The sequence below is a fragment of the Nelumbo nucifera genome, chromosome 1 (genome assembly GCF_055504915.1).
Source record: "Nelumbo nucifera cultivar China Antique chromosome 1, China Antique-T2T, whole genome shotgun sequence".
NCBI lineage: Eukaryota > Viridiplantae > Streptophyta > Magnoliopsida > Proteales > Nelumbonaceae > Nelumbo > Nelumbo nucifera.
In genome coordinates, this window is record NC_142649.1 from 9,683,403 (window position 1) to 9,698,736 (window position 15,334).

The 15,334-nt window shown below is 42.0% G+C and overlaps 1 protein-coding gene across 3 annotated transcripts in view; it reads left to right on the plus strand.

Annotated features, from left to right (window-relative positions):
- HOL3 (S-adenosyl-L-methionine-dependent methyltransferases superfamily protein) overlaps window positions 1–14,401 on the plus strand; it is a 57,770-nt gene extending 43,369 nt beyond the window's left edge. For all 3 annotated transcript variants that reach the window (XM_010279499.3, XM_010279500.3, XM_088896453.1), the window contains one exon: window positions 14,229–14,401. In XM_010279499.3, coding sequence (XP_010277801.1) covers window positions 14,229–14,282 — 54 coding nt within the window. In that variant the 3' untranslated portion in view covers window positions 14,283–14,401. The remainder of the gene's footprint in view (window positions 1–14,228) is intronic.
- The last annotated feature ends 933 nt before the right edge of the window (window positions 14,402–15,334 follow it).

Below are 15,334 nucleotides of genomic sequence, written 5' to 3' on the forward strand. Positions count from 1 at the left end.
GAGTTCATGTGTCAAACGTGTCAGTTGAGCAAACAATGTAGAACAACTTTTCACTCAAGTAATAAAAGATCAAATGTTCCTTTTCATGTTGTGTATTCTGATGTATGGGGGCCTACCAATGTAATCTCTAAGGGCGGATATAAGTACTTTATTACATTGATCGATGATTACTCTCGCTATACATGGGTAATTCCTATGCGTAGCAGAGACGAAGTTCCAAAGATACTGAAAGACTTCCAGAGGATGGTGTTTACGAAGTTCCATGTTGAAATACAGATCTTCCAATCTGATAATGCGAAGGAATACTTCCATGGGGAGCTCAATGAGTTCTTCACCTCCCACGGATCTATTCATAGGAGCTCATGCGCCAGAACACCACAACAAAATGATGTTGCAGAAAGGAAAAACAGACACCTTCTTGAGGTAGCCCGCGGGATGATGTTACACATGAATGTCCCAAAAAGGTTTTGGGTGGATGGTATACTTGCAGTTGTGTATGTCATCAACCGCATGCCCTCCAGAGTACTGAACTACATGGCCCCTCATCAGTTATTGTACCCTCAGTCTCCTTTATTTTCCATCCCCATGAGAATCTTTGGTTGTCAGGCCTTTGTCCATGATTCATCTCCATCCCGAGGTAAGTTAGACCCTCGGTCCATTCCTTGTGCCTTTCTGGGGGTACCCCTCCTCTCAAAAAGAGTATCGGTGCTTTGACCCAGTTAGTCGTAAATTTTTTGTGTCTATGGATGTGTCCTTCGTTGAGTCCGAGCCATTCTTCCCTCCTCCTCAGGGGGAGAGTCATAGTGTGGAAGAGGAGAAGCAGGTTCAGGTATCTCTTCCTTCTATTCCGGACCTTACTCCCTTCCGTGTCTTCCAACGTACACGTCGGAGAGATCAGCGGTGTGATAGAGATGTGGAGCAGCCAAACACTGAGCAACTGACATCATCAGACTCCTAGGAGGTAAGTCCACCCCCTAACCCTACTCCTACTGTGGATGACCTTGACATTCCTATTGCCCAACAAAAGGGAGCCAGGTCCTGCACTACCAAACACCCCATTACCCACTTTATCTTCTATGACCACATTTCCCCCTCGTACCGAGCCTTCCTATCGGCAGTTGATTGCATCCATGTTGCCAAAAATGTTGCAGAAGCCTTAAAATGCCCTGAATGGGTAGATGCCATGAAGGAGGAGATTAATGCCCTCCACAAAAATCAGACTTGGGAATTGGTGGATCCTCCAAAGGGGAAAGACCCCATGGGGTGCAAATGGGTGTTCACAGTTAAGCACAAGGCAGATGGAACGGTTGAAAGGTACAAAGCAAGACTAGTGGCCAAAGGGTACACACAAGTATATGGAGTTGACTATGATGAGACTTTGCCCCGGTGGCTAAGATGAACTCAATTAGGGTTCTCCTGTCCTTAGCTACTAATCTTGACTAGGAATTGCATCAACTGGACATAAAGAATGCTTTCCTGAATGTTGACTTAGAAGAAGAGGTATACATGGTTCAACCTCTTGGATTTTGTGCCAATGGGAATGAAAATAAGGTGTACAAGCTAAGAAAGTCTCTCTATGGCTTAAAACAGTCTCCCAGAGCCTGGTTCAGTAAGTTTCACATGGCAGTTCAATAGACGGGATTCAAATAATGTCAGTCTGATCATACACTCTTTGTGAAGAGATGTCAGGAACAGGTTGTTGTTTTGATAGTGTATGTAGACGATATCATCATTACAGGAAGTTGGAGCTCAGAAATACAGAACTTGAAACAATTCCTTGCATCTAAATTTGAAGTGAAAGATCTAGGACTCCTGAAGTATTTCCTTGGGATTGAAGTTGCCCGCTTAGAAAAGGGTATCTTTGTCTCTCAAAGGAAATACACCCTTGATCTATTACGGGATACAGGTAAATTAGGTGCAAGGCCGGCAGATACTTCTATGGATGTGGACCACAAGCTAGGTGACTGTGTTGGTGAACCTCTGAAAGATGTAAAGCAATTCTAAAAGTTAGTGGGAAAGTTGATTTATCTGTCCATGACCCGTCCAGACATTGCCTATTCCGTTGGGGTCCTGAGCCAGTTTATGCACTCTCCTAAGAAGCCACACATGGAGGCAGCAGAGAGAGTCCTTAGATACTTGAAGAAATATCCAGGAACAGGCCTACTATTCAGTAAACACAATCACCTAAATGTGGAAGTCTTTACAAATGCTGATTGGGCAGGAGTTGTGGATGATAGAAAGTCCACTAGTGGGTATTGCACATTTGTGGGAGGAAATCTGGTGACCTGGAAGAGCAAGAAGCAAAGTGTGGTAGCAAGGTCAAGTGCTGAAGCTGAATATAGAGAGCTATGGCACATGGGGTGGCTGAAGTCCTTTGGCTGAAGAACCTTCTAGGGGAGCTTGGAGTTGTTGTTCATAGTCCTATGTCCCTTTACTGTGACAACAAGGCTGCAATAAACATCACTAGCAATCCAGTCCTACATGAGAGGACCAAGCATATTGAGGTGGATAAAACACTTCATAAGGGAGAAACTGGAAAAAGGGGAAATTTGCATCCCTTATGTCAACTCCCAAGAACAATTTGCTGATATCCTTACAAAGGGGCTTTCGTGCTCGCAACACAATGAGTTATGTGACAAGCTAGGCATGATAGACATCTTCGGCCCAACTTGAGGGGGAGTGTTGTAAGGCTTACTTAATTGTTATTTTATAGCTGTTGTTAGTAGGCTGTTGGACAATTACAGTTACTTGTTTTTTTCTTCTTTATTTTTCCTTATTATTCTGATTCTAGGATATGCCGCCAGGGGCATACTTGTAATTGCTGATTCTTTTATGAAGTTAATATAAATAGAAAACTGGCGGCAGCCAGTACTGACTTTTTCCTCTCAACCGTACCTCTCTCTTCCTCTCTCTCTCTCTCTCTCTCTCTCTCTCCCAATCCCCACAAATCACCACAACTATGTTTATTAATAGAGAACCATCTGGAAGTAGGGTTGGCAAATGGATGTGTTGGGTTGGATATGGGTTAAAGACTGACAATCAGTCCAGCCGTGCTCTTGATGATATAGTTTAAACTGAGGAAGGGATGTCTGTAATTTTGTATTGGAAACGGTAACTTCATTAATACAATATTAAGTACAACTGTCAACCCCTAAACAGGTATTGAGTCCCCAGTAATATTTATTACAAAACTACCCAGTACATACCCTCCCTTACAGTTCCTTGTTTAGCCAATGTATCAGCTAATCCATTAGTTGATCTTGTTGTCCATTTGAAGCAAGCACCAATCTCCCTTGTTATCTTGAGGATTTCCCTTATGGGCTGTCTATAAATCCAGGCTCCCAACTTACCTAATTGCAACCAATCAATTAACAATTTAGAGTCTCCCTCTATCTCAACTTGGTGTAACCCCAATTGTTTGGCATATCTTACACCTTGAAGCAAGGCCATAACCTCTGCTCTCAATAAGTCCCCCACTCCTATTGGCCCTGAAAACATAGCCACAATTCTACCATTTTCATTCTTTCTTGTGTTGGTGGGGACCACAACTCTTGCACAATAGGTTTTATGGAGGTTGTAGTTGCCACCACTCCCCAATTCCTGTAAATGTCTTCAGCTGAGAAGTCTTTAAATAAATCCAAAGTTTTCAACCACTGAATAGTCATAATGGTTATTTTTTCTACAATTTCCTCGGATTTCTCCACTCCTTTGAAGATTTTATTGTTTCTTTCTTCCTAGACTGACCATAGGATAGCTGCTCTTGCGGCCCTCCACATTATTCTTCCATGCCTCTTTGGTTGCCTGAAAAAGCTTGGGTCAAAAAGGCTTACCACGTCCAGGGGAGGTGTGTCCACCTGCAACCAATGATAGAAGAGAACCATGTCCAAAGCAAGCACACAACCTAATCTTAATCCATCCATTTTGACCCATCTGAATATTTAAAATTGTTGAGATGTCGGGACAATCAGCCCTATTAAGGGTATCATACAATAGGGGGTTGGGTGACAGCCATGATTATTTCTTCCAAAACCCTTTTCTTCTTCTTCCTTCCAAATATGCTTGATCAATTTCTCCTGATTTCTTTAATTGAATTCACATATTTATTGCAGTTTTGATTGACAACTTGGTTTTAGAGCCAAGTTCTCTTCATTTTCTTGTATCTTTCAGCCCATACACTCTAGGATCAGTAGTGTGTATGGAGTACTAAGTTGCTGATCATCTAAAATTGATTTTGCTTGGTTGGGAGAGGATTTGGGAGTTCTGCTTGCTGCCCAAAAAGGTTACTTGTGAGCTCTGCCCTAAATCTGAACAAACCCGATAGGAGGATTGCTTATACTACTGATTTAGAACTCACAAGACTGAGGGTTGGCAGTAGAACTTGCACAAGATCTAGAACTACCAACTCCTTTATGGAGAATTGCTCACTATCAGAAGTATTATAATCTGTCACATACTCATTATAAAGCCCCTTGAACCTGCTCAATATTCTTTAAATGCATCTCAACTAGCCTTAGTTTGCAAGTCGGATCCAAGACAAAAGTCACTACCACTAACAAATTACATTCATCCCAATACTTATCAAACTTCCCCTTCATCTTTCTAATCATCCATAAAATGAAATCATTTCCATCCACAAACTTCAAGTTTAGAATTTCTTGCACCCCATATATTTCATTGAGGTACAAATTAGAAGTATGATAGTCATTACTAGTGTTTTGACAGTTGTGTTTAAGTAGTTCAAACCAGTAGAGAGTAAGGGAGAAAGAAGAAGAAAGAAGAAGAAGAGCAGTCGAATATGATAGCATAAACCCTATCAGTCGACCCTAATATGAATTAGCCTCTAATTAGTTGTACAAAGACTAAATTGCCCCCCACTTAAGTATGGGACAGGAAGTCTCTATTAAAACTGTCACATGAGCACATAACTTAACAGAAATAAAATGACTAATCTACCCTTATTCGGCTAGCTCTTACACTCCCCCTCAAGCTGGAGAATATATGTCATATAAATCTGTCCATTGATCACCTGAGCCCACATGTTCTGTGCTTCTCTCTCCAGTAAGGACCTTCTCTCTCACAAAGTGGCAATCAATCTCTATGTGCTTTGTTCTCTCATGAAAAACAGGGTTAGACGAGATGTGGAGTGTAGCTTGATTGGCACAGTACAATTTCATAGGTCTATCCATGGAGAACCCGATTTCTTGTAGGAGATTCCTCAACCATACTAGTTCACATGTAATGTGTGCCATGGCTCTATATTCGGCTTCAACACTGCTCCTTGCCACAACCGTCTGCTTCTTACTCTTCCATGTCACAAGATTTCCTCCAAAAATGTTCAATAACCTGTAGTAGATCTTCTATCAGACACAGAGCCTGCCCAATCTGCATTTGTATACCCAATTACCTCAACTCTTCCTCCTGGTTTGTACAATAGCCCACGGCCTGGAGCTCCCTTTAGGTACCTTACAATTCTAAGATCTGCATCCCAATGAGGTGTCCGAGGGTTTTGCATAAATTGGCTCACCACACTGACTGCAAAGGAGATGTTTGATCTCGTGATAGTCAAATAGTTCAGCTTCCCCACTAACCGTCTATACCTTCCAAGATCATCAAATATTTCCCCTGTATCACTACTCAACTTAGCATTTGGTTCCATGGGAGTTTCAGTCGGTTTTGCACCTAACAGTCCTGTTTCATCCAGCAGATCAAGAACATATTTTCTTTGGCACAGGTTTACACCTTGTTTTGATCTAGCAACTTTTATACCCAAGAAATACTTCAATGTCTCAAGGTCTTTTGTTTGAAAATGGTTTTGTAGAAAGACCTTTAGTTTATTGATCCCCAATTTGTCACTACCAGTTATGACAATATCATCCACATAGACCACTAATAAAATCTTTCCGGCTTCTGAATCATAGTTGAACACCTAGTGGTCAACCTAGCATTGTTTCATTCCAAAATTCTTCACCACTTCACTAAACTTCCCAAACCAAGCATGAGGCGATTGTTTCAACCCATAAATTGCCTTTTTCAATTTGCATGCCTTACCATCCTCCCCCTGAGCAACAAACCCAAGTGGTTGCTCTATATATACCTCCTCCATAAGGTCACCATGAAGGAAGGCATTTTTAATGTCAAGTTGAAACAAGGGTCAATCATACATAACTGCTAGGAAAATTAAGACACGGACAGAGCCAATCTTAGCCACTGGAGAGAAGGTCTCCATATAGTCCACCACATACAACTGTGAATAACCTTTAGCAACAAGTCTGGCCTTCAAACGCTCCACACTACTATCCGGAAAGTATTTAACAGTATACACCCATTTACAACCCACAACATGCTTGCCAGGAGGAAGAGTAGTGAGCTCCCATGTTTGAGTATGCTGAAGGGCAGAGAGTTCCTCCTCCATTGCCTACCGCCACCCAGGTGAGCTAAGAGCCTCTTGGACATTCTTAGGTATAGAAATAGATGACAGTAGTGAAACAAACTAGCGATGTGAAGCGGAAAGGCGAGAGACTGAAACAAAATTGGAAATGGGATGGAGAGTACAACTACATTTACCTTTGCGTAAAGCAATGGGAAGATCAAGTCCTGAAGGTTCTGGGACAGGAGCAACAACAAGATCCGCAGGCAAGGTAGAAGCTGGAGGAGGAGCCAGTGTCTATCGATGAGTACACTCGTGCCGAATCGGTGGTCGTTCAATAGGGATCTGCACTGGAGGAGGTGAAGGGTCAACCCCAACTGGAACAACCGGAACGGGATCACTGACTGGAAGAGGAAGAGGAAGCAAAGGTGGAGACACCGATGCTTCAAGTCCCAAGAAGAAGGGGACAGACTCAAAAAATGTGACATCAGGACAAACATAGCACTTCCGAGTAATGGGATTGTACTACGTGTACCCTTTTTGAGTCGGAGAGTAGCCAAGAAAGACACACTTAATAGAGCGTGCATCTAGCTTGTCTATCCTAGGACTCAGATTGTGAACAAAGCACACACAGCCAAAGATGCGGGGTGTTAATGGAAAGGGAGACAAGGTGAGACCGACCATGAAGAATGAAGGAGATCACCCGATTAATAAGGAAACACGTAGTAAGTACATCACTCCAAAATCGTTTAGGAACACTCATATGATGAAGAATAGACCGAGCAGTTTCAAGGAGATGACGGTTCTTTCGTTCAGCCACCCCATTTTGTTGAGTGGATGTACATGAAGTTTGATGAATGATGCCATGCTATTCTAAATACTGTTGAAAGGAAGTAAGAAAGTATTCACGACCGCTATCTGAACGAAGAACTTTGATTGGAACACCAAATTGTGTGCGTATTTCAGCATGAAATTTTTGAAAAATGGAAAATAATTCACTCATTTTTTTCATTAAATAAATCCATGTCATCCTTGAACAATCATCAATAAAAGTGACAAAATACTTGTAACCATTATAAGACTCTATTTTAATCGGACCCCAAACATCTAAATGAACCAAAGCAAAAGGACTCAACATACGACTATCAACTCTAGGACTGAAGGGAACCCGACGATGTTTCCCATACTAACACGACTCACACTGTAAAGACAACAAATGACTCAAAGACGGAACCAGTATCTTGAGTTCCTTGAGAGATGGATGTCCCAGTCGACAATGCCACTGTAGAGGAGTGAGTGAAGTCTGAAGTGTAACTGACGATCCACCACCGTCTAAGTAATACAATCCACTAGCCTCATGCCCCCCACCAATCTTCTTCCCTGTCTTGAGATCCTAAAAAACACAAAAGGAAGGGAAAAATGTAATAGAGCAATTAAGAGTCTTGGTTAATTTACTAACAAATATAAGATTGAATGGAAACTTAGGGACATATAGAACAGATGATAAAGAAAGAGAAGCCGTGTCAACATTACCAACACCACAGATGGGAGAATAGGAACCGTTGCCAAGGGTAACAGTTTGAGATGTGGAAGTTTCAGAGAGGGAAGAGAACACACCTGGAGTCCCGGTCATGTGATCAGAGGCTCCAGAGCCAATAATCCAGGGAGAGGGTTTGGATGCCAAAAAAGCTATACCTGAGTGGGCAAGGGTGGCTGTAGTATGCTATGAAGTTGGAGGAACCTCTCATACTCATCACGCGGTACACTCACCATCTCCTTCTCGGAAATAGATGTTGATGTGGAAGGTGTTAGATCTGCCTGTTGGTTATCATTGACATCAACCCCACCATCTACTGCATGATTAGCCCATATCATTCTAATACACTCAGGCAAGAACGTGGAACCTATACCTGAGTTGGTTACAAGAATAACATAAGAATGGGCTAATAGGAATTCTTATAAGCCGAATACACTCAAGCCTTCTAACATATCATTCTAACACTCCCCCTCAAGCTAAACGTGGATATCAATCATGTTTAGCTTGCCAAGTATGTCCTTGAACTTTGTAGTTACCAGCCATTTTGTTAATACATCTGCAATCTGCATTTCTGATAGAGTATAAGGCACACAGAGTTCCCCTGAAACAATTCTCTCTCTTACAAAGTGTCGATCAATTTCAATATGTTTTGTCCTGTCATGTTGTACTGGATTATTGGCAATGTTGATAGCAGCTTTATTATCACAATACAACTTGAGAGGACCTTCAGTCTTGATACCAAGCTCATTAAGGAGAGTTCTGAGCCATAAGAGTTCAGCAATCCTGTGTGCCATAGCTCGGTGTTTTGCTTCTGCACTTGATCTAGCCACAACATTCTGCTTCTTACTACGCCATGTGACTAGGTTTCCTCCCAAGAATGTACAGTAACCTGATGTTGACTTTCTGTCTCCAACAGATCCAGCCCAATCAGCATCAGTGTAGGCTTCAATTCCAAGTCTGTTGTTCTTCCTGAATAGAATTCCTTTCCCTGGGCAAGTTTTCAAGTATCTTAGAATTCTTTCCACTACTCTCATATGAGGAGTCTTTGGTGAGTGCATGAATTGGCTGACAACATGCACTGCATAGGCAATGTCTGGCCGAGTGAGGGATAGGTATATCAGTTTTCCTACCAATTTTTGGTACATTTCCTTATCACAGTATTCCTCACCTATTGATTCTTGTAATCCATGGTTCGGTTCTATTGGTGTGTCTGCTGGCCTGCACCCCATCATGCCTGTTTCTTCTAGGAGATCTAGCACATATTTTCGTTGACATATGTAGATTCCTTCTCTTGATCTAGCAACTTCAATCCCAAGAAAATATCTCAGATTTCCCAGGTCCTTGATCTCAAATTCTGAAGCTAAAAACTCCTTCAGCCTCTTCATCTCTTTCACATCATTTCCAGTAATCACCATATCATCCACATAAACAATGAGAGCTGTAAGTTTTTCATCCTGTCTCCTTGTAAACAATGTATGATCCGCACTGCTCTGAGTGTACCCCACTTTCTTCATGGCCGTACAAAGTCTCTCAAACCATGCCCGGAGAGATTGCTTCAAGCCATACAAAGCTTTCCTTAGTTTACACACCTTCTTTCCAACATTATATCCAGGTGGGGGTTCCATGAATACCTCTTCATGTAGATCACCATTAAGGAAAGCATTCTTCACATCCAGCTGATGAAGTTCCCAAGAGAATTTTGCATCTAATGACAGTAGAACCCTGATTGTGTTGAGCTTTGCTACCGGGGCAAAGGTTTCCTTGTAGTCAATTCCTTCATTTTGTGTAAATCCCTTTGCCACAAGTCTGGCCTTGTATCTTTCAATTGACCCATCTTCCCTGTGCTTTACTGTGAATACCCACTTGCACCCAACAGTGCCTTTCCCTTCTGGTAGATCCACCAATTCCCACGTTCTTGCTTTCATTAGGGCTTTCATCTCTTCATTCATGGCTTCTTTCCATCTTGGATCAGATACCGCCTCTGAATATCTGGAAGGGACACATACAGAGGAAAGAGTAGACACAAAGGAATGATAGGCAGGTGATAAATGTGAGTAAGAGACATAATCAGCTATGGAATGTCGAGTGGTGCAAAAACGTACAGGCTTACGGAGAGCAATGGGAAGATCCAAATCTGAATTGAGAGAGTTAGAATTACCTTGGATTGCAGAGACAGATTGATCTGAGACCAATTGGTTGCAATCATGAGGTTGAGGGCCCTTCTTCCTTCTACTGTATGTAAGTATCTCTTTCTCTTGCCTGCTGGGATCATCAGGAGCATCAGCTGAAGTTGGAGATGTAACTGGCACAGTGGGAGTCTCACTAGGTCGACTCGGAATGGTACAACTAGGAGTAGTGGAAGGTGATGAAAGGGGAACAAAAAAAGAGGGAGAATGAAAATCCTCTTCCATCCCACTAGTCTCCCCCTGAAGAGGATTCTGAGAAGATTGGAAATAGGGTTGAGACTCAAAAAAGACTACACCTCTAGTGACATTTTTTCTTGGAGACAGGATCATAACACTTATACCCCTTTTGCGTAGGAGAGTAACTCAAAAAAATTCCCTTTGTAGCCTTAGGATCCAGCTTGGTTTTCTTTGGATCCTTCACATGTATGAAGCATGTACATCCAAAAACCCGTGGGGGAAGAGGAAATTCTGGAAGAGTGGGACACAACACAGAGAAAGGGGTCTTCATACCCAGTACCTTAGATGGCATCCGATTTATCAGGTATGATGCAATGAGAATAGCTTGAGACCAATATTGCTTGGGCACATTGTGCTGGAAAAGTAGAGCTCGAGCTGTCTCCATTAGGTGCCTGTTCTTGCGCTCAGCAACCCCATTTTGCTGAGGGGTGTAAGCACATGATGATTGATGTAACATGCCTTCGTCTTCCATGAATGAGTTCAGGGATCTTTCAAAATATTCAGCTGCATTGTCTGAACGGAATTGTTTAATCTTCTTATCAAATTGTGTTTCAACCATCTTGCAAAACATCATAGTTATCCGTGAAACTTCTTCACGTCCTTTTAACAGATAAATCCAAGTGCACCGAGAATAATGGTCAATAAAACTGATAAAATAACGGAAGCCATCAATGGAGACAATGGGTGAAAGACCCCAAACATCAGAATGAACCAAATCAAAAGGGGCCTGAATTTCATTACTAGAAATTGGATACATTGATCTGCATTGTTTTGACATTTGACACACATCACAAACTAAACTTTGACTCGGAATGCCCTTACATAAATCGGGAAACAACATTGCTAAAGAAGAAAAAGACAAATGACCTAGCCTAGCATGCCACAAGTGCAGCCTAGCTCTTGACTCCACACTTTCTGGACTAGTAGTAGCAGAAGCTTGCAGTGCTGAACTGACATCTGCATCAAAATAGTAGAGGCCCTCATACTCATGACCACTCCCAATCGTTCTCCTCGTCAATCTGTCCTGGAAAACACAATGAAAGGGAAAAAAAGTTATACTGCAGCTCAAATTTCTTGTAAGCTTTGAAACAGACAACAAATTTGATGTAAGACTAGGAACATGTAAGACTGATTTAAGAGAGATATCCTTGCTTAGGTCAACCACTCCCTTTCCCGAGATGGTGAAGAGGGACCCATCAGCTACTCTCATCTTATCTTGTCCAGACAATAAATGATATGAGGAGAATAATGAGGACATATGTGTCATATGGTCAGTGGCTCTTGAGTCAATCACCCAAGAGCTATAATTAATGGAACTAGTTGCACTAAATGCAGAGGTTGTACCTGATTTGGCAAGAGAGGTGGAAGCTAAAGGATTGTTCTTCAGACGGGCAAATGCCCGGCTGAGAACCTCTACCTCACTAGCTGTAAAGCCCAAGGTACTTGGTCCAGAGGAATCAGCAACCTGCTTTGTCGTGGAAGAGGACACTGGCTGAGTACTCTGTGAGATGTCACTACTATTGTTGGTGGCAAGATTCCCACTTGCTGTGTGGCCCTTATGTTGCCTTTTTTCCTTTCTTAGAGCAGCTGGCTTCAGATGAGGGTACAAGACCCAACATTTCTCCTTTGTGTGTTTCTCACCACCATAATGGGTACACTTGAGGGACTTCTTGTCTGAAAATCTGCTTCCCTTAGTGGAGACTAAGGCTGAATGTTCTCCAGATAGTTCTGTTGCTTGTGTATGGGAGTCAACCTACATCTCCTTTCTTCTTACTTCTTCATTCCTCACCAGGTAGTAAACATGATGAAGCTCAGGTAATTCATCTCTCCCTAGAATCTGTGACCTTACACCTTCATATATAGGGTCTAAGCCTGCTAGGAACTTGAAGGCTCTGCCCTCCTCAATCTGCTTGTCATGCCTCTCCTTATCCCTGGAATTTTCCCAATCCAAAATCATGTGATGGTCAAGCTCTTCCCAGAGACCTTCCAGTGTTGCAAAGTATGTTGCCACAGACATGTCTCCTTGCCTTAGGGCTGCAATGTCTTGGTTCAGCCTATAGATTCTAGCATTATTCTTCTTTTGGCCATATGTCTTAGATACTTTCTCCCAGATTTTAGTGGTTGTAGGAAAATGATGAACAGTTCTGGCCACCCGAGGAGTCATGGAGGCCAGCAACCAAGACATAACTGTGGCATTTTCCTTGCACCACACAGTGTATTCAGGGATGCTGATTTCTGGTTCCTTTTTATCTCCATCCAAATAGCCTGTGAGTTCACGAGAGGTAATGAACAGTCTTGCTGACAGACCACTCTCTAAAGTTATACTCATCCAATAGCACACTTGTAATATGCAAGCTATGCAGATTAGGGTTCTCTAGGTTTGAGGACCTTATAACAGGTCTGTTATCTTTAGAGGAAACTTCACCGGATAGTGATGACATCCTGACTTCGGTCAAGGAGTTGTTCACAGCACTGTTGGGTGGTTCTGGTTAGGGCTGGCCGAAGTAGTCACAGAGTTCACAGTGCTGATAGCACACCAGATAGGCTTCACTTGGACTAAATCAGTTCGGGTACAACAACAAGGAAAAGTTTGTAACTGAACCAATGCACAGAGATGGAGTAGGGCTAGTATCCGACTTGGAAATGATCTGTAACTGAAGTCTCCACAGTTCTGTAAAGGTCTTTCTGAACCAGTTTTGATGCAGGTTCTGATTAGCCGAAGTAACCTCAGCAGGTCCTGACAGCTCGCAACACAGTTTCAGACTTGCCGAGACTGTCACAGTTCTGATGCAGTTCTGTTACAGCAGCAAAGGTGTTCTGGGCTGGTAACCGACCTGTGCTATGCAGATTCCACTTGAACTTCGAGTACTGCAACTGTAAAGGGAGTTCCCCTCCTTACAGACAACACTAGAACTGCTAAAATCAGTCCTCAACTAGGTCTGTCCTATACAGACCTCTACTTAGCAGCCGAATAGCTGCTAACTACTAGAAACTAGTAGGACTCCAGCTTCAGGGTCTTACCTCCCTTGCGCCCTACAACCAAGGGAAACCCTAGGTCGAACCTTGTGTTGTTCTCCTGCAACCCTAGGGTTTCACAGCAGCAACCCAGATAAAAAAATGAAATACTGCAAGAAGGAGGAGATGGCGTCGGCAGTAACCAGGAAGGTGCTCAATGCTTTGATACCATGAAAGCTGAACCACTGTAGTCGAAGTAGTAGAAAAGAGAAGAAGAGGAAAAGATGCTGGAAATGTCGAACTGTACTTGCAGTCAACCATGCCTTTATTTATATATAAGTGAAGTACAAAGTACAAGAATTTACTGGGATACCCCTAATTAGTGATGGGACACCCAGAAGACTTAAGACATAAACAAGATTAGGCCCATTAACAAAGGCCCAGTTACAAGATAAGTTTAACATAAGAATGGGCTAATAGGAATTCTTATAAGCCGAACACACTCAAGCCTTCTAACATATCATTCTAACAATGGGCTTTTTTTATTAGCTAGTAGATACACTATTCCCATTTTATTATTTGCTGGAATGGGAGAATATTCCTTGTACAGAAAAATTCCGGATAATTACTTAATTAGACAGCTGACCCATGTAACATGAGTTATTAAAATTTATTCTCAACAACAGAGGACTGGGTTCCATGGTTTAATAGGTTTAGAAAGTCCTAAATAACAGTTGTGTTTCATTGAGCAAGCCTAAGACGGTTAGCTATTCTTGGAACGGGAGCTAAATATCTGTTTGCATTACTCTTCCTAAATAGCAATTATGTGTTCCGTAATCAGTCTTAGAACTTATAGAGATCATTAGTGAGAAATAAAAATTGTGATCGACTGTTGGGTTTTATGCTATAGAAATACTTAATTATTCTTTTTTTTTTAATTTCTCAGGGAAGAGAGAAGCTTGGAAGGTGGAAGAGGTATTTAGGACAATCTCTACTATGATTAAAGGCACCATTATGCTGTTGTGGGAGTATTGTACACCTATAAAGTAATGATTGTTATTGGAAGTAAATACTCCATTCACTTGCACTGTGGAAGTGAATTAAGCCAACTTAACTCCATTTTGGTTTTGAGAAAGTTATACCGTATTCTCTCTTGAATTTAATAAGGCTCAGTTTGGGAAGAGTGCAAATACAAGTTTGTTCAGTGCAAAACCTTGTATATGGTATTTCTAAACACTGTATTTGTACTATACATATTTGTATTTGCACTCTTCTCAAACTGAGCCTATACAAAATTCAAGATTTTGTACTCTACAAATTTGTATTTTGTATTTGACACTGCTTCACACCCCCTTTTTCTTAACTTATTTTTCAAAACCTATTCAGTGGGGTCAGTTTATGCTTGTCTACCCTCTGAAACAAGTCAAATCACTAAAGCCAACAATACAGGCTAATATGTGACAAAATTTTGAACCTTGAGTGCAAGGTTCAAAATATGCGTATCGGGCAATATCAATAGCCTTTTGAACCCTTTTTTTTAATTTTTCTTTCAAAACTGGTTCAGCAGCTCCCGAAACAATACGTACGTACCGATACTCCATCCCCCGAAACAATACGTGCGTATCGGCTGTTTAAGACTCCTCCACCCCCTGAACCGGTCAGAACCCCAATACACCCCCTGTAGGGGCGTATCGGGGAGCTCCCGAAACAATACGTACGTACTGATACTCTGAACCTTGTTTGAGCGTAGTAGATGGTGTCATGCATGTGGACCTTTTTCAAGTGCCTAGGTAACAATAATTTATCCTTGTTCTTGTGGATACCATTCACACATTGGTGGAATGTTGAGGGCACTAAACCAAGACTCATGCAAATCCCATAGTCATGGTTACATTTGCATTAAAATCTAGATTTGGGCATGCTAATGATCTGGCTTCTATCGACTCCCATTGCCTTCAAAGTATGCACAGAGATGGTGTTGACCAAACCACCTAGAAAAGTTTGCACCTGTCTGGCCTCAAACCCATTCAATCAAGTCATGACATACAATGG